General features: G+C 37.4%; 1 protein-coding gene across 2 annotated transcripts in view; it reads left to right on the forward strand.

Moving 5' to 3' along the window:
• MERTK (MER proto-oncogene, tyrosine kinase) overlaps positions 1-3021 on the forward strand; it is a 115035-nt gene extending 112014 nt beyond the window's left edge. For both annotated transcript variants that reach the window (XM_074287687.1, XM_074287686.1), the window contains exons 18-19: positions 326-462; positions 2104-3021. In XM_074287687.1, the coding sequence (XP_074143788.1) occupies positions 326-462; positions 2104-2620 (654 nt within the window). In that variant the 3' untranslated portion in view covers positions 2621-3021. The remainder of the gene's footprint in view (positions 1-325; positions 463-2103) is intronic.
• Positions 3022-22565: the final 19544 nt, after the last annotated feature.

Below are 22565 nucleotides of genomic sequence, written 5' to 3' on the forward strand. Positions count from 1 at the left end.
CATTTTCATGTAATTAAGTTTTCTGGGAAAATCTCAATATGGCAGTTGACAATAATAATGAAAGAGAGCAAGTGAACAAAACATTTCTGAGTGGACTGCTTCTGTATCTTTCCTTATGAGGTTTCCTGGAATGGCTTTATCAAAATTAGTGAACAGTGAAAGTAGCACCATGTTATTTCCATGTGGTGAGAACATAACATCCTAGATATAATTATCAACATTGTGCATGATCCTCATGTACTACAGGAAAATGACCTTTTCTGATGAAAAGAGTCATTCAGTCTTTCTTGAAATGACATTCTAATTTGCTATTGCTTTGTTGTAGTGGGCCTTTGGAGTGACCATGTGGGAGATAGCCACCCGAGGGATGACTCCATATCCTGGGGTACAAAACCATGAAATCTATGACTATCTTATTCATGGCCACCGACTGAAGCAGCCTGATGATTGTTTGGATGAATTGTGAGTATTGCTTCTCTTTATCATCTCATGTTTCTTCTATTGTCTTGAAAGTATTACAGATGATACCATAAGCTCCTTGAGACCAAGGATTGGGTTATCTTTTTCTTTTTTCATTAACATGCAATGCTTTGCACATAGTAGACACTCCATGCATGTTTGCTTATTAATTGATGGTCAGAACTTGAACTTAGGGAGGGAGGGAGTTGCTTAGGGTGGCAGTGATGGGTATAAGTGGGATACAATGAGGAACATTTTTTAATTCTCCTTTTTTATAAATGCACAAAGTTTAATGGCAGAAAATTCCATTTCCCAAGGTATGTGAGTACTTGATTTGATACTCAAGTGAGCACTTAATAAGTCAAACGACATATATTAGAATGCCGGCTCAAAGTATCTACTAAACATGTCAGTGGATTTGTTATCTCACTGATGTGGATACCCCTTCCATTAGTATAGATCACAGCCCATCCATACTGTTTATTTTGTATAACTCTTGTTCATGTCCTCTCATACTTCCTTTTAGAGATGCAGTCTACTTAATAACTAACAGCCTTTCTCTAGGCTTTTTTACATTATGCAAGTACCTGTGCAAAATGTTGTTTATTCATCTTCTTCTCTTATACTCACATGGCTAGTCTACTTCCTTTGCTTATCTTTTATTTCTGGGGTGTGTGTGTGTGTGTGTGTGTGTGTGTGTGTGTGTGTGTGTGTGTGTTTGCTGCACTAACACAGAGAAGGCAGGGTTTTCAGTTAATAGATGGAACCTACAGATATCTCATCCTAATTCTGGAACTAGCACTTGACTCTGGTTCTCTTGCTTCTTTAGTTCTATACAGTACCATCTTAACAATATTATTTTTTTTTATTACTAGATTCCTATTTGTGTAGTGGGAAATAAATATTTTGCCTGCTTGTAGGATGTGAAACACAAATAGATTTACTAACTTGTCATATTACTGTCACAGAGAATTAATTTTAATGAATGTATGTTTTGAGTTCAACTCATGAATTGTATTCATTGCTCTTCTATGAAATGCAAAGCAAATGAATTAAGATAGAAACTGTGCTCTGAAAGAACTTACACTGTAGGAGGAAGAGGTAACAGAAGAACAAAAATATATAAGACCAAAAAAGTGCTAGAAGAGATAAAACCACAGTATTCTGAAGTTTCAAAAGTGAGGAGAGAGATCATATCCAGTGATAAGAAATGAAAAGGATAAGATGGAATTATGGATTAGTCCTCTGATTTCACTATTACAGGAAACTCTCTGAATTTTAGATTAATATCAATAATTCAGAGGTCTTTGAAGGTTTCCTAGAGTATTAAATGGTTAAGTGACTTGCCTGGGAGGTCACACAGCCAAGATATCTGAGAGGTGGGATTTGACTAAGGTCTTTCTAGCTATAAGGCCAGTTTTCTACCTTCATACCATTCATTTTTAAAGAGTGAATGAGGGAGGGAGAAGGGAATTTCAACTGAGGGAGAATGGAAAGTGTTACATTCTAGTTGGAGGAAATAACATGAGAAAGAACAGATTGAAAACCCAGGGACACACAAAAGAATATTGGGGGTTAGTTTGTATGGGTACTTTACTGATCATCCTAGTACTAGCGAACTTCATTATTATTTTTAACCTGCAGGTATGAAATAATGTATTCTTGCTGGAGAGTTAATCCCTTGGACCGACCTACCTTCTCAGAATTAAAACTCAGACTAGAAAAGCTCTTGGAAAGTTTGCTTGATGGCCAGGAAGAAGCAGATGTAATTTACATTAATACACAACTTTTGGAGGACTATGAAGGAATGGTAGAAGACCCTGTGTTCACTCAGATGGACATGGACATTAATCCCAACTATATCATGGCCTCCTGTGCTCCCAAGCCTGACTCTAGTGTGGTCACAGTAGAAGTACATGAAAATCAGCTCAATGAAGAAAGATATATCCTTAATGGATTGAATGAAGACTGGGAAACTCTTGCTTTGACTGCTCCCACATCAGTGACTACTGAACAAATGAATACAGTTTTATTGGAGGACAAAGTTTTGAGGAATGGAGCAACATGGTCACAGTCTAACACTTTGCCAATGGGTAGCACATTACATGATCGGCTGTTGTATGCAGATGATTCCTCAGAAGATTCTGAGGTTCTGATGTGAAAGAGGTACAGCAGTCAGACTTGAGGGGAATGAGATAGTTATTGGATGAGAAAGGTTTACAAATGATTTATTGTCTGAGATGTTTTGTCTTTCATCAAGGAAATGGTCTAGCCATTTGGATGTTGACTAAATAAGTGGCCACTAAAATATATAATACATAAATATATATATATGTATAAAGAAAAATATGTGTATAGAAAGAGAGTCAGAGATTTTATTTTATTAAAAAGTGATCTATTTTATGTCACCATCTCTTGTAGATATGAAAATTTAGATTTAAAAAATTTCATATTGCCGATGGCTTTTTCTTCATATCAAGTATAAAAGTTTTAAAGACAAGCTGTTAATGTTTTCCTTTTTTTGTACATTAATAATAATAAATTTGTACAGTGAAATTTTAACTTTCAGTTTTCTTCTGCTTTTTATAAACAATTCCTTTATATTAATCATGAAATTGTCAGTGTGGTCCTAGTTAATCCCTGCATTACCCTTCTTAGTATTTGTGTATGATTTTACTCTGAACACTCTTTGGTTCTCCCCATGTTCTCTGAAATATATCTCCTTCCTCATGGCAGAGAGGGGGAGTTCTGCTAGATTAGTATATATTATACTTTACTAAAGGCTCTCACTGTGTCTGGTGTTTTAGTTTAAGCCTTTTTTTAAGGGAGAGTACCATCTGGAAAGAGCCAGGCTTGAAATGGCTGTTGTTAAAACAATAAACAGTTTTTTGAAGAATGATTCTCTTTATTTTATCCCTGGTTGCCTTGTTTACCCTTTTAATGAAGGACTCTGCCCTTAGACCTAGCTGAGATACCAAGATGCTAATATCTTTTTGGCATACCTTAGTTGTTGTTTCAGGCATTTTACTTGTTCAATTCTTCATGATCCCATTTGGGGTTTTCTTGGCAAAGACACTGGAATGGTTCAGCAATTTTTTCTCCAGCTCACTTTACAGATAAGGAAACTGAGGCAAACAGAATTAAGTGACTTGCCAGTGGTTACATAGTTAATGAGGCAGGATTTGAGTGCAAGTATTCCTGACTCCAGGCTCAACAATCTATCCACTGCACAACCTAACTGCTCAGCATTGGTATATCACCTTCTCCCTAAATCCTCTTTTATTTTTTCATAGAGATGAAAGCTACAGGAATAAAAGAAATGATATTTCATTTATAAATAATGATTCAATAATAAATTCAAATCAAGGCATATTTATTAATCATCAACATTTTCAAGACATTTCAAAGTTTGGGAATATAAAAATAGATAGTTTCTGCCTTCAAAGAACTTCTAATCTATTGGTAGAAATGATGCTGCACCAATAAATTTGAAACAAATAGAATTCAATAAATGTGTCAGAGATGTATAAGCAAACTACTATATTATTTATCCATGGATGAAGGAGATTATTTCTGGCTGATGGGGGCATAGATCAGGGAAAGCTTCTTGAACATGAACTGATTTTGTGATATATTTTTCCCATTAAACAAAACTCTGGCAGGATGCATTATAATTGTTTCATACTATTTAAATCTTTAAGGAATCTTAGAAATCACCTAGTTCAACCTTTCATTCTTCAGATGAGGAAATAGGCTCAGAGGGGAGAAGTTATTTGTTACACAAATGTTTAAGCCCAGGGTTTCCAATTCCAATGCAACCTTCACTTACTTTTGGTTTGAGTATTATCTCAGTAAAGACTATGGTTCTTATAAATTTCAGTTAACAAAAAGTCAAATTTCCCCACCATTCATGCCTGTTAAGAGCTTGCCTATGCAATCATCCTTAGCAATATCTTACTTCGTTTTCCCCAGCTGACCTTAGGTTTTGGAATGGAGTTTTGGGAGAGTTAGATTTAAATCATCTCTCCTTTATTTTGTTCTTTCAGGAAAAATAAGTTTTAAGACTTTAACAGTTAAGGATTGAGTGATATTATGAATACTTTTATTCAGACTAAATTGGGAAAGTGGCTTTCTCTTTATTAAAAGAGCAAGATCTTTTCAATTCAAAACCGAGTGCTACAAAATAAATTTGGAAAAGGGAAACTAATCCCTGATCTTCAAAGTTGACAGATCTTTAAATGTTTCAGATATGAAATTATTTCACTCTAAGAGAAAGGAAGCTTTGGATTTTAGAATTAGTAGTCAGAGCTTCAAGATCTTTGTTTTGTAGGATCTTTCTCTGGATCTTGCTCTTTTCCTTCAGTTGAGCAAAAACCCTTGGCTCTACTCTTCCTATTCTCTCGTTACCCTGACAATTTTCCCCTCCTATCTACTAAGCAAGAAGAGACCTGGCTCTGCTCCTGGACTCTCTCTTATATTCTTTACCTGGGAATATGGATAGCAGAAGCTTTATGGCCCTGCTCTATGCTATCCACTTCTTGTGATCCAGGATATTAGAGTGATCTGCTCTCCTTGTATCTTGTTTCTTATCCTGGTCAGCCTAGGAACACCTTTTGGTTCATCCATGACTCTCAGATGACTACATGGTAAGTCCCACTGGGTTTAAGACAAGTGGTAATTGGTAATCTGTTGCCAATTTCTTTACAAGAATATTTGTGTCATATTTTCAGGGATAACTGCATATATTACATATTTAGGATTCATGTTATGATTTTATTCTCATTATAGAGGAGACATTTTAAATATATTTGTATAGTCTAATTATACTGACATCAGAATTTCCCTTTTTAGTCCATAGACTTGATACCTATCAACTTATATGTTATTTAGCTAAACTACAGTTTCTGTGTCTGATAATACTAGTAATTTGTTTTTTCTTTACTTTTTCTAAATAAATTAAACAATAGTTAATCTATTTTGTTGACTTTTTTCCTAAAACCAACTCTTAGTCTTGTTTATTAGTTCAACAGTTTTCTTACTTTCAATTTTATTCATCTCTCATTTGCTTTTCAGAATTTCTAATTTGGCATTTAATTGGGGGATTTTCATTTGTTCTTTTTCTAGCTTTTTGAATTGCATGCCCAATTCATTGATATTCTTTTTCTCTGTTTTATTCATGTAAGCATCTAGAGATATAAAATTTCCCCTAAGAACTGCTTTGGCTGCATCCCATAAATTTTGGTATGTTGTTGCATTATTGTCATTCTCTTAAATGAAATTATCAACTGTTTCTATGATTTGTTGTTTCACCCACTCATTCTTTAGGATTAGATGATTTAATTCCCAATTAATTTTTGGTCTATTTTTCCATGGCCCTTTATTGCATATAATTTTTATTGCATTCGTATTCCATTTCCAAAGAGCATAGAAGGATATGATTTTACAAACATTTATTAACTACCCTCTATTTGCAATGGATGAGAAAAATAAAACAACAGACTCACCTCAAGGAGTTGGGTTAAGGGAGGAGATACAAACAATCATAAATAAGTATAAATGCCAGATAAAGGATGATAGTAGAGAATTAATCAGAGTCTTAGAAAGATCTGAGGAGGAAGACAATCTTTTTAACTGTGAGTGGGTGGGAAATAAGGAAATACATCATGGAAGGGGTAAAGTGATCTGAATTCTCAAGGAAGAGAATTCTGAGTATCAGAGAAAGGAGTAGATTCTAGGGATGTGTATAAATATATAGAAACATTCAATCAGAGATTAGTAATCTATTGTCATATCATCCAAAGTAGTTGTGGAATTGACCGGATTTCACAAAAAAAAAAAAAAAAAAAAAAAAAAAATCAGAAAGATCAGAGATGCATAAAACAAGCTTTTTCTATTCCTGTGGAGAGGAAAGCAAAACTCAGAGATAGAAACACAAAGAAAGAGGGACAATGAGGAAAGGATACAACTAAGTCAATGACTAGTGGGATATAATCCTCAAGAAGTATATGTTAGGGAGGGGGAGTAATGGAGTGGTAATGGTAAGGTCCTAGGACTCTATTTACTAATCTCCTTCAAGTGTTCTCAGACTCCTAGCAGTCGTGTAGAGTGCCCCGGCTGTACCCACCCTCACATTAGGGAACTTTCTCAAGAATATATATTATAATTACAAGCAGGTGGTCAGGTTCTTGCTACTGTAAAAATGGTCAGTGTCATGTCTCTTGTTAAAACAGGCAGAAAATGTTTATGTAAGAGACCCAGATAAATCGAATGTGGAATGGAATAGTTACCAGAAGATGGCAGAGCAGGGGTGATAAGTTAGAAGTCGTGTCCAGTGTCTACAAAGTACAGGTGGGGCTTGATCCCACAGGAGCCTGGGCTGACCTGGAGGGGATGTGAGATAAACTAGAGATTGGAAGCTGTGCTCTTCCCTGATACTTGGTCATGGAGCTCCCATTATTTGCCAGGACCTCCCTCCCCTGCCACCTTCCTTCACTGTGCAGAATTAAAGACCTCTCCCACCCCAGAATACCTGCCTCCTGTCCCTTATACCCCCTGGGCCGTCACCATTTGGAGGACCTGGAGCAGTGACCTGTGAGAAAAATCTCTCATCCTTCCCTTTTCAGTTAGAGTGAAACACAGTAAGCTGCATGGAGTGAACAAGCATGAGTGAGTTGTGATTTACATCTTAGATCTGATTACATGATCTTTCCCCACATACCAACCCATCTTCCATCTTTTCTATTACTATCAAGGAAACCATCCTCTTTCCAGTCTCACAGGGTCTTAATTTTGGTATCATTTTCAACTCTTCATTCTCAATCACCTCACATAAAATTATAGCTAAAAACCATTATAGCTAACATTTATATAGTGGCTTAGGGTTGCAAAAAAGAATGTCAGTTACAGTCCCAAGAGATTTTATCTCTAATAGCAAATTCTACTAATCATAGCTTAGGGGGTAGATCCATTATTTTTGTTCTCATGAAAGTGCAATAAGCAATTCACACACAAAGGAGATTTTGCTTGTTTCTCTTTTCTTCTTCTTGAGTTTAAAATCCTGGTGCAAGGATCAGTCATTAGAAATCATTTCTTGAGATGAACCAAATCAGTTCCATTTGTTCAATAATGAAGAGAACCAGCTACACCCAGAGAGAGAACTATGGGAAATGAGTGTGAACCACAATATAGCATTTCTACTTCCTCTTTTTTTCCACTTCCATTTTTTATTTCCTTCTCAGGTTATTTTTATCTTATTTCTAAATCCGATTTTTCTTATGCAACAAAATAATTGTATGTATATGTATATATATATACATATACAATATATATGGTGTATATATATATATATATACAAACTATATATATATATATATGTACATATATATTGTGTTTAACATATACTTTAACATATTTAACATGTATTGGTCTACCTTCCATCTAAGGGAGGGGGTAGGGGAAAGGAGGGGAAAAATTGGAACAGAAGGTTTTGCAAGGGTCAATGCTGAAAATTTACCCATGCATATATCTTGTAAATAAAAAGCTATAATAAAAAAGAAATCATTTCTATAAAAGAGTTTATAGATTCTTAGTAAACATATCCCTTGTTTGGTAACTATACATCCCAAACAAGCTCATTTCTCAGGTCTGATGATCTTGCTTTCCCTGATGATTTCAAGAAAACTTACAAGCTTATAAATTGAGGGAAGTTGATAGAGACCTAAGAAAAGGGGCCGACCTTGCTGTTGCCCACCCCAACTATCCATTCTGTGAAGGGTGGAAAAGGGTGCTGCATACCCTCATACTTGAAAGCAAACTGATAAAGCTTTTACCTCATCCCTTTTGCTCCACACATAGAAATTACCAATTTTAATTTTAACATGACAAAAACTCCAAATAATGTAGTTAACAAATTTAGAATTTTCCTAAATAATAGCCAAATGGTTTTAGCTGTGATTCCTCTTAATTTTCTAGCAAAGGTAGAAATACCTAATTCCTAGATTACATTTACAAAACATTATAAAACAGAGTTAGCAAGTCTGATGAAATAAATAAATTTTCTACCTTCTTTAGTTGGACAGTTTATTCTGTCCTCAAGCTATTGAAGCTTTGTAAGTTCTCAAGGAGGGTTCCAGACTTTCCTCCTGGTCCATTAAATAAGTTTCCCTCTTTTTTTTAGGGAGAAAACAATTCTTAAAATTGAGATAGAACAGAATTTATTGCAAAAATGAATAGGAGTCCCATATTTATTTACAGTAAAGTGTCTAATTTCAACATACACACCACTTTAAAAAAAAAGTTAGTTTAATAATAAACTTAATTTTAGTTTATGAGATTCCCTAAATTCTAATTAAATGTTCCAGTCAAACTGAATTACCATTTGGTTATTTCCCAATTTACACAAACCATTTCTCTTTTGTGAGCCAGGAAAGGGTTAAGTGACAGTTTTACTACCAAAGTCCCCAGAAGTCTAATTCCTAAAAATACAAAAGAAAACTATTTCCTGCTAGAGTTTTTAAAGTAGCATCAAAATGCTTTTCTGTTTTCCTAAAGTTCTCAAACCCTTAAATCTTTTGTTAACACTGTCAGTACAAATAATTACAACTTACATATCCCTTTAATGGGCTTTGATTAGAGCTCCTTTAAAACTGTTTTTACTATCATATCTCAAATAACAAATGTCACTGAACTGAGAACATTTTCTTTCTCTCTCTTACCCCTCCATTCATGTATCCCTGCTGCCGCCAAGGAAGGAAGGAAGGGGAAAGAAAGAGAACGAAACTCTTTTTCCACTATGCACTATTCTAGTCCTAGAAAGCCCAGGCATGGTAACTTTAACTTAATTGAATTTGCTTCCAAATTACTTTACACACACACACACACACACACACACACACACACACACATTCAAATCATTTATTACAACACTGGCAGTGTATGTATGCTAGTCATATCTAAAAGCCCATATAAAGTTACCCAATATGAAGCAATTATATCCAATAAAACAGTTAATATACATACAGCATGTTTTATGATAAGCACTTTTGCAATCGCAATCTTCACAACAACCATTATTTTTCTTTAAAATCAGAAAACAAGTTACCATAAATTACATAGCTAATACATTTCTGCAAATGAAACAGAATAGTGGGCTTACCAAGTGCAGAGACTGACTAGCTTTCCCACCTCACACTGCCATGTTTGGTACTGCTAAGGGCACCTGGATTCTTTCCAGGCAGTTGCTGGACAGAACCCACTGAAGGCAGGAGTGGCTGATGTCAGGATCTCCCTTTGATGGTAGTTTCAGGGGCCAGGGCCAGGAAATGCTGACCTTGGGGCCTGACTCCTGCTCCACCTTCACCTTCCCTAAACTGGCTTGAGGAGGTGCTTGGACAAGGTGTGTGAGGTCCTCACTGCTGTTGCTCCTTCCCCCATTTCTACAGGTGGGGCAGAGTTTGAGCTTCCCTCCAGTTGTTGAAGATTCTCTTTTACTAATCTGATCTGAGAAGAGAGGGGTAACAGAGGGACACAGGCTATATCAAATCTTGTTAGCAATCCACACAACTCGGGATATACTCAGGAGCATGCTGAGTGATCAGGGTTGTGGAGAGGGTCCCTTAATACCTTCTGGGGTACTTTCCTTTTTCAGCATCTACCTTAACCTTTTAAAAGTGAGCCATATTTTCCTTTCCTAATGAAGCAAAAGAGGATTCCAGATAAGATAGAAGTCAAGGAAGGGTTAGCAAAAAGTTACTATTTCCTTAGGTTTTGTTTTTGTTTTGTTTTGTTTACTCTCTTTCAGAGTGGCTAAAATTCTTTTTTTTTTTTTTTTTCAAAGAACAAAGGTTTTAATGTATAATGAAGCAAAATTATATATATAATTTTCTAACTAGATGAAAATTTGTCATATAAGGAAATCAAAAAGTCTAAAGATTTGTTCATAGTAAATTTCTGTCTGACAATCCAGGAGTTAAAAACTCCTTACATAAAATTTCACCTACTGGTATACTTTTTTTTTTTATTATATATATATATATATATATATATATATTTTATAATATTATCCCTTGTATTCATTTTTCCAAATTACCCCCCCTCCCTCTATTCCCTCCCCCCCGATGACAGGCAATCCCATACATTTTACATGTGTTACAATATAGTCTAGGTACAATACATGTGTGTGAATATCATTTTCTTGTTGCACAATAAACATTAGAATCCGAAGGTACATGCAACCTAGGCAGACAGATATTAGTGCTAACAATTTACATTCACTTCCCAGTGTTTCTTCTCTGGGTGTATCTACCTCTGTCCATCACTGATCAACTGGAAGTGAGTTGGATCTTCTTTATGCTGAAGATTTCCACTTCCATCAGAATACATCCTCATACAATATCGTTGTTGAAGTGTATAGTGATCTTCTGGTTCTGCTCATTTCACTCAGCATCAGTTGATTTAAGTCTCTCCAGGCCTCTCTGTATTCCTCCTGCTGGTCATTTCTTACAGAGCAATAATGTTCCATAACCTTCATATACCACAATTTACCCAACCATTCTCCAACTGATGGACATCCATTCATCTTCCAGTTTCTAGCTACAACAAAAAGAGCTGCCACAAACATTTTGGCACATATATGTCTCTTTCCGCTCTTTAGTATTTCTTTGGGATATAATCCCAGTAGTAGCGCTGCTGGGTCAAAGGGTATGCACAGTTTGATAACTTTTTGGGCATAATTCCAGATTGCTCTCCAGAATGGCTGGATTCTTTCGCAACTCCACCAGCAATGTATTAGTGTCCCAATTTCCCCACATCCCCTCCAACATTTATCATTATTTGTTCCTGTCATCTTAGAGTGGCTAAAATTCTTGAAATACTCTTCAATTCCACAAAATCCATGTCCTCAATTCCATAAAATCAGCAAGCATATCAGTGATATGAAGCATCTGATCTATCTTTTTCTTATAAATTTATCTTCTTAGTCCTGGTCCTTTGCTAAGTTCTTTTGGGACATAACCTGCTTTAATTGGCATTACAATTATAATAAATTTTGCTTCTTGATTTGGAGATGAACCAGAGCCTGCAAATTCTTTTGAGACATTTTGTAAAGGACTGAAACTCTGAAAAAGGTGTTGTTTGAATCAGACAACCCAGCACTTAAAGGCTAATTACCTATTCCATGTGAGACAATGACTTTATTAGCCTATGTTTGGATAAATGGCTCTTTTCACAGTTGATGCTGCCTGAATGTTTGGTGTTAAGATAATCATAGGCAAGGATTAGGGGGTGGAGGGACAGAGGCCAGAGACTTACTTTGAGGCAGGACAAGGAGGAGAGAAGTTCGTGACTTTGGACTCAAGAATTCAGAAGCCTCATGGCAGTTTGTCTGTCTCCTTCACTTCTCTCCCTAAAGACCAAGGACTTTAATTTATCCTGACTCTGGCTGATCCTGAGGCCTCCAAGGAGCTAGCCCAGACTTAACAACACTTCATGACATTGGTCTGGAACCCCAAATTTTTTGAGTTCTCCCTTGAAGCCCAATGTCTCAGGAATTTTTTCTTGCAGTCTTAAAATAACTATTTGCCAAATTCCTTACCCATTGCTCTCAAAACTTTGAGAATCTGCTAATATGTTATCTTAGTGGTTCTGTAATTTTTACTAGCTAATTTTATTTCTGTAGCCCTCAGCTTGGCCAGAACTAGAGTCCACAGGAAAAAAAAAAGTCAGCTTTTCCTTTTTTAAGATGGGAGTCAAGTATGTTAAGAAATCTTTCCCAGTGTTCCAACTATAACATAGAAATTTTTTTTTTCTTTCTGGTTGAATTTTAAATCTTTCTAGGTAACAAAATCTAGCTCACAGAACAAACATGTCACAGACATTCTGAACATGGAGCTCCTGAAAGCCCAAACAAGCCTTCCTATATGCTTGAGGTGTTATAACATAGAGGTTATAAGAGGTTACAAGATAGAGGAAAAAAAGAATGGGGGGTGTGGACAGAAAAGGGGAGAGAGATCAGAGGGTGGAGTAGGACAAGCTGGATCATTCTTTGGCAAGTGGAGAGAGAGAAAGGAGGTGTGGAGATTCCTATATCTAATCCCCTGACATGGACTCCAAAAGACCAAGAATAAATACTTGCTTATCCTGACTCTGGCTAATTCTAAGATATCCAGGATACTAACACAGTCACAACATTTGGCACCCAACATGTGGGCCAAGCACCTTACTTTCACTGAAGAAGTCCCTAGTGACCAGGAAATTAGGTGAGTATTTTAATAGACAAACAGGGAATTTATTTTGTTAATGGCTAAACTAGTAACCTTGTCTAGCTGAAATGGGGCAGATGTTAGGAAAATATTCTCTCCCATCCCTATCCCCACCCCCACCTCCACCCCAAAGGGGCACTATAGAAAGCATGCTTAAGTTAATTGAAGGGAAAGGTTTAATTATAACCTGGGAACAGATTGCTAGATTCTTGGGTACATTAGGACCCATGTCCTCTTGGTTCTTAGAGGAAGAAGAAATAAATGCAGATAATTGGAAACTTATGGGAGAACAACTCTGGGAATTCAATTGTCCTTAAACAATCTTGCAAGTTATAGAAAAAGGAAAAAGTTTTTAAAATGGTCAGATGAGGAAGTGTGAGGAAAAAAAAGGAAGACAAAGAACAGTCTAATGACCATATCGCCAGAGGGCATGGGAACTTAAATGAGGTTCAAGGGCATGGTGATTCTGGCTCTCTTCAACCCCACCTAGGGAGCAGATTATTGACATACCCCCATCAAGTCCACCTTCAGGGATGGAGGGAAGAGGAGTAGTGGGAGAGGTGGTGATATCACCAGCACCTCCCCCCACAGCAATCACACCCTCCTATGACAAGATTGGAAAAGGCAATACTTAAAGCTACAGAAGAAGGGAAGGATATAGGTGATCTGAAGCTCCAAATATATCCCCTGATTCAACAGTTTAACTCTTCAGGTCAAGAGAGTAGAAGATACACTCCTTTTGATATAGAAATCCTCAGAAACCTGAAAAAGGCTTGTACTCTTTATGGGGCTACATCAGCTTATGTTAAGATGTTATTACAGAATTTGGCTTATGAAGTCTTAACCCCCATTGACTAGAAACTATAGCAAGGACATGCTAAGAACCTGGACAAAACTTGTTGTGGCTTTCTGAATATAGCGAGCCTGTAGGATACAAGCTCAACAAAATAGTCGAAGTGGAGTTAATCTTCCAATCACCTGTGACCAATTAACAGGTATAGGTTCTTACGCAGAAGCTTCAGTACAGATTAATTACCCCATGGTAGCCTATGAGCAAATTGCTGCTGCTGCTATCAAAGCATGGGCTTCTCTCCCCAATAAAAACGACAAAGGTGAGGCCTTCACAAAAATTGTACAAGGATCAAATGAACCCTTTGCGGATTTTGTGTCACGTTTGCAGACAGCTGTCATACAGACTAATGGTGAAAATACAGTAGCAGACATTTTGATAAGGCAACTTGCTAAAGAAAATGCTAATGAGGTTTGTAGAAGGATTATACTAGGACTACATAGGGATGCTCCTTTAGAGGAGATCATAAGACACTGTACCACAGTGAGCATAAATGCCTTTTATAGCCAAGCTATGATGCAGACTTCCCAAGATCCCAACATGGGAATACAGGGTCCCTTTTGGCAAGGGACTTCTAAAGACACTTGTCAATGCTTTCAATGTAGTAAAGTGGCCATCTGAAAGCTCAATGTTGGCATAGAGACAGAGTGAGAAAACAGGGTGGGAGAACAAGACCCAAAACCCCATTCCAAAATGCAACAGAGGCTTCCATTGGGCATCAGAATGTGGACTGATTCAGGGAAATGGGATGAGAGGCCCAGCCCCAAGGCCCAAGGCAAAAAATACTAGGGGCATGATGGCAGCCAATGCTGCACCCATAGAGTGCCTAGAAGTCCAGTACCCAGACATGACCAGTCAGCCAGGAAGCAATCTGATGGGAGAAAGGGATTACAATTGAGGAGATTAGAATTGTATACAGCTGGGACTACTTAGATATCTCCTGGAGAGGTGAAATTTTTTCCTCTAAGGAACAGATTTTATAAGGCTCAGGCTTTATAAAAGATATGAATGGACAGTTTTACCAAAGGGAATGAAAAACAGCCCTATTATGTGTCAAATGTATGTTGCTGCTGCTCTTACTTCAGTAAGAAAAGCATTTCCAAAAGTAATGTTATCACATTATATGGATGATATATTGGGATGTGCACCTGGGGAACAAATGTTAGAAGCATGTCTACAAAAAACCATAGAAACAGTAAAGAATTGTAAATTGCACATAGCTCCAGAAAAAATTAAAAGACATGCTCTTTTTCAATATTTAGGATATGAAGTATAACCTAAGATGCTTACAGTACAAAAACTCTTCTTAAGAATAGAGAAGCTAAACACTTTAAATGACTTTCAGAAATTGACAGGAGATATCTAATGAATGTGTCCAGTGTTAGGTTAGACTACCTATCAATTGCAAACATTATATGACATTTTAAGGGGAGACAGTGTTTTAAACTCACCATGTCAGCTTACAAAAGAAGCTCAAGAGGCTATGAGAGAAGTTGAACTGGCATTATCCAATGAGGCACCCACAGCCTTCATCAAGGAGACAGTGTGATAGAGTGGGTGAACCTCCCACTACAACCAGAACAAAGCCTTACTCCTTACCCAGTGCTTGTGAGTAGAATTTTATTAAAGGCCATTAAGCGAGCAGTACAATTATCTGGGATGGGACCTGACAAGATATACACCTTTTATACTAATGCACAAGTTAATGTGTGCTGTGACACTGATATGGGCTAAGATTCCTTTCTAATTCCCAGCCCCTATGAATCCAATGGGAGATATCAGGGCTTTCCCAACCCCCACTGGATCTGAGCTAACTTGGGCTGTCCCAGCCCCCACTCTAATGATCTGCTCAGGTTTCCCCAACCCCCATAAACAGCTTCCTCCTTATCTAAAAACCCATTGAATTCTATTCAAATTCTAAGCCTGGCTGAAGCTCATGCCAGGGGCCAACCTGGGACTCCACCCACCTTCCAAGATTACCAAAAGCCCCCATTATAAAAAGGGAAACCTGGAGCCCACTCTTTGCAGGAGCCCCAAACATGGCATCCTTACACTGGCCATGCCAAGGGTTCCTGTCCCCCTGGCACCAGCCCTGGCCCTAGCATCTTTCTACCTTTGCCCTTACTTCCCAACCCCAAATAAACCTCTTTTATTAACCTCAGTTTTAGGGTCTGTAAATTCCTTTACAGGGATCTCTTGCATTGCTACTGGACCTTATTTAACTCTGTATCCTTGTGCCGAATCCAAAGGGTTGCAGGGGAGCTCTATTTGACTCCCTGTACCCCGAACCTGCTGCTAGACCTCAATTAACCCTAATTTCATCTAGGTACCCCTTTTCTAACTCTCATCAAAACCATCCTAGAGTAGCAAATTTTATTGGCTACAGCTCCAAATTTTACACACGGGTCTCCATAAAAGATAACCAGACTGTTACATAATTGGAGATGGATTCTTGAAGAAAAGGTTTCTAAAGTCCCTCTTAAAGGACCAACTATCTTTACAGATGCATCCAAACGTAATATTTGTGCTGTATACTCTTATGACTTAACTATAAAGAGAGTAGTCAGAACTACTTTTCAGTCCACTCAGCAGAATGAATTGTATGCAATCATTCTAGCGCTTACTCATTATCCAGGAGATATAAATATAATATCTGATTTGGCCTATTCAGTAGGAATTGCCATAGCCCAAATAAAATTTTTAGCCTCTAATATATATCAGCTCTTTAAGGAACTTCAAGAGCAAGTGAGAAAGCATCCAGGTAAGATTTATATCTTGCATGTCCACTCTCATAGTGGACTTCCAGGTCCTATTTTTGATGGTAATTCAAAGGCAAATAGCCTTCTAACCATGTTGGCCAATACTCCTTTATTTCAAGAAGCCCAAGAATCTCATTTTAACTATCATCAGGCTGCTCGAGCTTTATGTTTACAATTTAGAATAACAAGAGAAGAAGGTAGGAGCATAGTAAAAGCCTGTACTGCATGCCTTCCTCTCCATTCTCCTACACTGTCTCCAGGGAAGAACCCTCGTGATTTGAGACCCATTGAAATTTGGCAAACATGCAAATTAAGACAACTCTGAGATACCACTACACACCTGTCAGATTGGCTAAGATGACAGGAACAAATAATGATGAATGTTGGAGGGGATGTGGGAAAACTGGGACACTGATACATAGTTGGTGGAGTTGTGAAAGAATCCAACCATTCTGGAGAGCAATCTGGAATTATGCCCAAAAAGTTATCAAAATGTGCATACCCTTTGACCCAGCAGTGCTACTACTGGGCTTATATCCCAAGGAAATACTAAAGAAGGGAAAGGGATCTGTATGTGCCAAAATGTTTGTGGCAGCCCTTTTTGTAGTGGCTAGAAACTGGAAAATGAATGGATGTCCATCATTTGGAGAATGGTTGAATAAATTATGGTATATTAATGTTATGGAATATTATTGTTCTGTAAGAAATGACCAACTGGAGGAATACAGAGAGGCTTGGATAGACTTACATCAACTGATGCTGAGTGAAATGAGCAGAACCAGGAGACCATTATACACTTCAACAATGATACTGTATGAGGATGTATTCTGATGGAAGTGGATATCTTCAACATAGAGTAGAGCTAATCCAATTCCAATTGATCAATGATGGACAGAATCAGCTACACCCAGAAAAGGAACACTGGGAAATGAGTATAAACTGTGAGCATTTCTTTTTGCTTTTCTTCCCAGATTATTTTTACCTTCCGAATACAATTCTTCCTTTGCAACAACCACAACAACAAAATTCGTTTCTGCATATATATATATATATTGTACCTAGGATATACTATAAGATATTTAATATGTATGGGAATGCCTGCCATCTAGGGGAGGGGGTGGAGGGAAGGAAGGGAAAAATTCAGAACAGAAGGGAGTACAAGGGATAATGTTAAAAAAAAAATTACCTCTGCATATGTACTGTCAAAAAAAAAAGTTATAATTATAAAATTAATTTAAAAAATAGAAAAAAAAAAGAAAGAAATTTGGCAAATGGATATGACCCATTATAAATCTTTTGGTCATCTGTCTTTTATCCATGTTGTGGTAGACACCTTTTCAGGATTCACTTTTGCAATATCAGCAGCAAAAGAGACAGCCCGAGTGGTCACTGAATTCCTTATACAAGCATTTGCAATTATGGGTGTGCTACAAGCAATAAAAACAGACAATGGACCTGCATATACTTCTAAACATTTTGAACACTTTTGTGCACAGTATAAGATTTTACATACCACTGGCATACCTGTTAATCCTCAAGGACAGGCAATAGTAGAGCAGAGAAAAAGAGACATTAAGAACATCTCCAAAAACAAAAGAAAGGGGGCACCACGGGTAATGCTAGAGAACTTCTAAATCTAGCTCTTTATATTATTTACTTCTTGATTTTTGACAAAGATACACTGGCTCCAGCAGACAGGTTTTATAACCTACTGGAAAGGTAGTATCCAGTACGAGCAGCTCCACTGTCTTTAGATAATCACCAGGTCATGTGGAGAGATCCAGAAAGTGGTGAATGGAAGGGACCCATAGCTTAACTGCTTGGGGGGAGAGGTTTTTCTTGTATTTCTACAGATGAAGAAAGAATCAGATGGGTGCCAATAAGCTGGATTCGCCTTGTCTATCAGAGAGAGATGAAGCAGACCCTTGAAACAAAGGAGAAGACCCAAGAAACATCGGGTGGTTCCATTACTGACTGTGCCCACCACTGAAAGAGCATGGCAGTTATGGTGTTTGACTCATGGACATCAAAAATTGTTGCACTTCAAAATCCTTAGGAATCATTGGATTCTCTGAGATACGATAAGATTATCGTTGGACTTCTAAACCCTCAGGAATCATTGGATTCTCTGAGAAATAAGATTGTTGTAGGACTTAAAAACTTTCAGGAATCATTGGATTTTCTGAGAAATGATAAAACTGTTGCAGGACTTCAAAATCTGCAGGAATCATAGGATTCTCTGAGACATGATAAGGCTGTTGTAGGACTTGAAAGCCCTCAGGAATCATTGGATTATTTGAGACAGACGACTGTTGTAGGACTTCAAAACTTGTGGGGATCATTAGATTCCCTGACACATGAAGCAATGGACAATAGATTGGTTTTGGACTATCTCTTGGCTGCTGAAGAAGGCATATGTGTGACTGATGTTTACATACCCTCCTTCCAGGACTTCTGGAAATCTTTTACAAACCATGTTGATTTATATTGTTTGTTGTATCACTACTTGCATATTCAATTCATGTTTGTTACACCATACTGAGCCTGCCTTGGCTGTGGGGAGAGTCATCACTAATAGCCTCTGCGTTATTGCTATGTGCTTGTGTAATACCTCCCATGCTGATGGGTTTGTGGATGCCTGTCTCTAATAAGACGCTTCAGCCCAGAAACCCGCTAGCAATCCCCACTTCCCTTTGGTGCTTTTCATCTCCCTTCCTGAGATGTCAGAGGGGGGGCGTGATTACCTGTGTTCTAAAACAAAAGAAAGTGGGAGAAGTAAAGGACTACTGAGCAGATGCACGTAATTGAGATAACCTAGCCCTTGAGGTTAATTACCAATTGGACAATGCTCTATTAACATATGCTTGGAGGATGACTCTACTCAACTCAGTGCTCTCTCCATCTGTGGGTGTGGACAGAGAAGGGGGAGAGAGATCAGAGGGTGGAATAGGACCAGCAGGATCTTTCTTTGGCGGGTGGAGAGAAAGGAGGCTGGATCGCTCTCTGGGAAGAGATCTGCTGTATCTTCTACTCAAATCTCTCCGACAGATTCTTCTTCCTGTAATGAACCGTTGTCTCCAGGCAGTTGCTGTTAACTCTTGTCCAAAGAAGTGACTTCCCTTCCTGCAGAGAGCCCCGTCAAGCCTGATGCAATTCAGAGTCTTCCTTCTTGAATCCTGGCTCTGAATCTCCTCCAGCTCTTATCCTTCTCCAGGCCGATCTGCTCTCTGCGCCCAGTGCTGTCTCTTTTATCCTCCCAGAGAATGGGTGTGGGATAATGCAAGGGCTTCTGGGAAGAACCACCCCAGCCAATGAGCTTGCCCCCTCTAGCAAGTCAACCTGAGTTCTCACCTTGTAATTGTCCAGAAAACCTGAATTCTCACCTTGTCACTATCCAGACAACCTCAGTTCTCACTTAGTAATCCTAACAGGGAGATGCCTATATCTAATCCCCTGACATGGACCCCAAAAGACCAAGAATAAAGACTTTCCCTTATCCTGACTCTGGCTATTTCTAAGATATCCAGGTACTAATGCAGTCACAACAGAAAGGTTTCTTGTAGTAGGTGAGATTTTAAACTGGGACTTGAAGTAAGCCAAGGAAATCAGAAGATAAGGAGAGAACACATTCCATGCATGGGGAATACCCGGAGAAAAAGTCAGGCGTGAGATGGAGGAGAAAAAAAGACACAGAGACAGAGACACAGAGAAGCAGAGAGACTTGTGTATGAGGAAGAGCAAGGAAGCCAATGTCACTGGTTTGTGGGAGAGAGGGGAAGTAAAGTGAGGTGGGATGTAAATTTAAATAGACTGAAAAGGTCTATGGCTAATGATAATCTGAATTTATGTAACTTAAAGTTTATAAAATAATATCATATATTATATTAGAAGCATTATGTGCCTCTAACAACAACACTGTGAGTTGGATACTATTATCATCTCAGTTTTACAGATAAGGAAATGAAGGCTTAGACAAGGTAAATTTGATCAGGATCACATAGCTAATTAAGTATCTTAGGTGAGATCTGAATCAAGGTCTTTTTGACTCTTATCTATTCCACTGCCTCTCTTGCTAAGGGGTTATTATTTTATTCTATAGGCAGATAGGGAGCTCTGAAAGTGTTTTAGTAAGGAATAACATGTACATAACTTCCATTTTAGATTTAAATATTTTGGCAATCCAAAATGGATTGTGGGGACTGAATATAGATCACATTTTCACCTTTTTTGTTTGTTTGCTTGCTTTTTGTTTTCTTTCTCATTTTTTTTTCCTTTTTGAGCTGATTTTTCATATGCAGCATGATAATTGTTGAAATATGTTTAGAAGAACTGCACATATGTAACATACATTGGATTGCTTGCTATACCTATAGAGGAAAAGGTGGGTGGAAGAATTTTGAAATACAAGGTTTTGCAAGGGTGGATGCTGAAAACTTATCTTTTCATACATTTTGAAAATAAAAAGCTATAATTAAAAATGAAACAAAACATAAATATTTTGTCAACTATGTAAAGGATATACTGAAGAAGGAGAATCAGAGGCATTTACAATTAGCCAAGATGATGAGCATCTAAAATAATAAAGTGGCCATGTGAGTGGAAAGGGGAGGGACAGATTCCAAAGGTGGTGTGGAATTAGATTCAACAAGATCTGACACTTAATAAATGGATATATTGTGAGGGAAAGAGGGGACAAGATGAAAAGGAAAGAGTTGAAAAGGTCTCATGGGTCTTGAGCCTGAGCGACTGTGAGGAAAATGATGTCCCACACAAATAAGAACTAGAGTTCAGAGATACAAGGATTAGAAAAAAGATTTAGGAGTTGTGTTTGAGAAAAAATAACTAAATCCATTTGAGAATGGGTAGAGAGAAGACATCAAGCTACAACCTGTAAAGACTCCTATGCTTAAGGGGCAAGACAAAGATAATGAACCAGTAAAGAGGCTGAGGAGGAAGTCAGACAGACAAGGAAAAAGTTTGTAAGTATCATTTAGATTTTGGTAGACATCTGAATGCAATATATTCAGACAGACTAATAAATGGTAAGCAAATTTACTGAGATAGAATTTTGAGGGAGATTCTGAACTCTCCTGAAGATTTAAAGATTAAGACTGAAAGTTTTCTCAAATAGTTTAGGACTAAATGCCTTCTGTCCCATGGATTCATATTATCTCAAACTATCTCCATTGTTAATTTAATTTTTTACCCCTGAGAAAGACCATTATAAATTAGGCACCAATCTTTTTAATAGAATTGTTAAGAGAAATAAATGAAAATGTTTGTAATGGAGATGGGGGAGGTATGTGAAATGCATAATGGCATGGAGAGTAGAGCCTGGACCTGAATCTGTAATATTTGCTTACAAATTCCATCTCCAGTATTTGCTATAGTATACATAACACTGTATTTGGAATCAGAAAGACCCGAATTTAAATCCAGCTTTAAATATCAACTTTAGATACTTAGTAGCTGTGTGGCTCTGTGTGAATTATCTATAGAATGGGAATACTAATAATATTTAACTCAGAGTTTTTTTGAGATTTTAATGAGATATATCTAAATGGCTTTGTCAACTTTAAAGTCCTATATAAATATAAGCTATTATCATAATCATGATCATCAGTGAGACCTTGGGCAGTCACTTTATCTCTTATGTATTCAAAGAAAGTTTAAGAGAAGAGTTGCACTAGTTGTTAAAGATCTATGACAATCTTTTATTTTTATTTTCATTTCCAAATTCTCTCCCTCTTTCCCTCAGGAATGCAAGAAATAAGAGACCCTTTATAGAATATGAAGTATGACAATATTTTTAAAAGGTCTTTTAAATGTTTGCCTTTTTTGTCATTGAAAAGCCTGAGTGGTCTCATTAACTTAACTATTTAGTGAATACCTACTATATGCAAGATGATCCTAATAAGGGCAATAAAGAAGAAAAGAGGTCCCTACCCTTCAGAAAACTATTTGATTTCATAATGTAAAATAGTAAATAAAAAACATAAAAATGAGAAATACAGTGCTCAGTGCTTCGCAGCAGAGCTTCCTGGCTTTTGTTCCATTTAAGAAAAGGGTTCTATCATTTTTTTCAATTCTGGTTCCTTTATGCCATAGAATTTCTGGTGGTTTACATAGTTAGACTTTAACTGGAATCTGCTGACAGGACAGATATGAAATCACTAGACAGAAAAGTGAATGCAACAAAAGTTAGTCAACCAGAGTGACTAGACTTTTCCTGAGATGTTA

This window comes from Sminthopsis crassicaudata, chromosome 2 (genome assembly GCF_048593235.1).
Source record: "Sminthopsis crassicaudata isolate SCR6 chromosome 2, ASM4859323v1, whole genome shotgun sequence".
In the NCBI taxonomy this organism is placed as follows: Eukaryota; Metazoa; Chordata; class Mammalia; order Dasyuromorphia; family Dasyuridae; genus Sminthopsis; species Sminthopsis crassicaudata.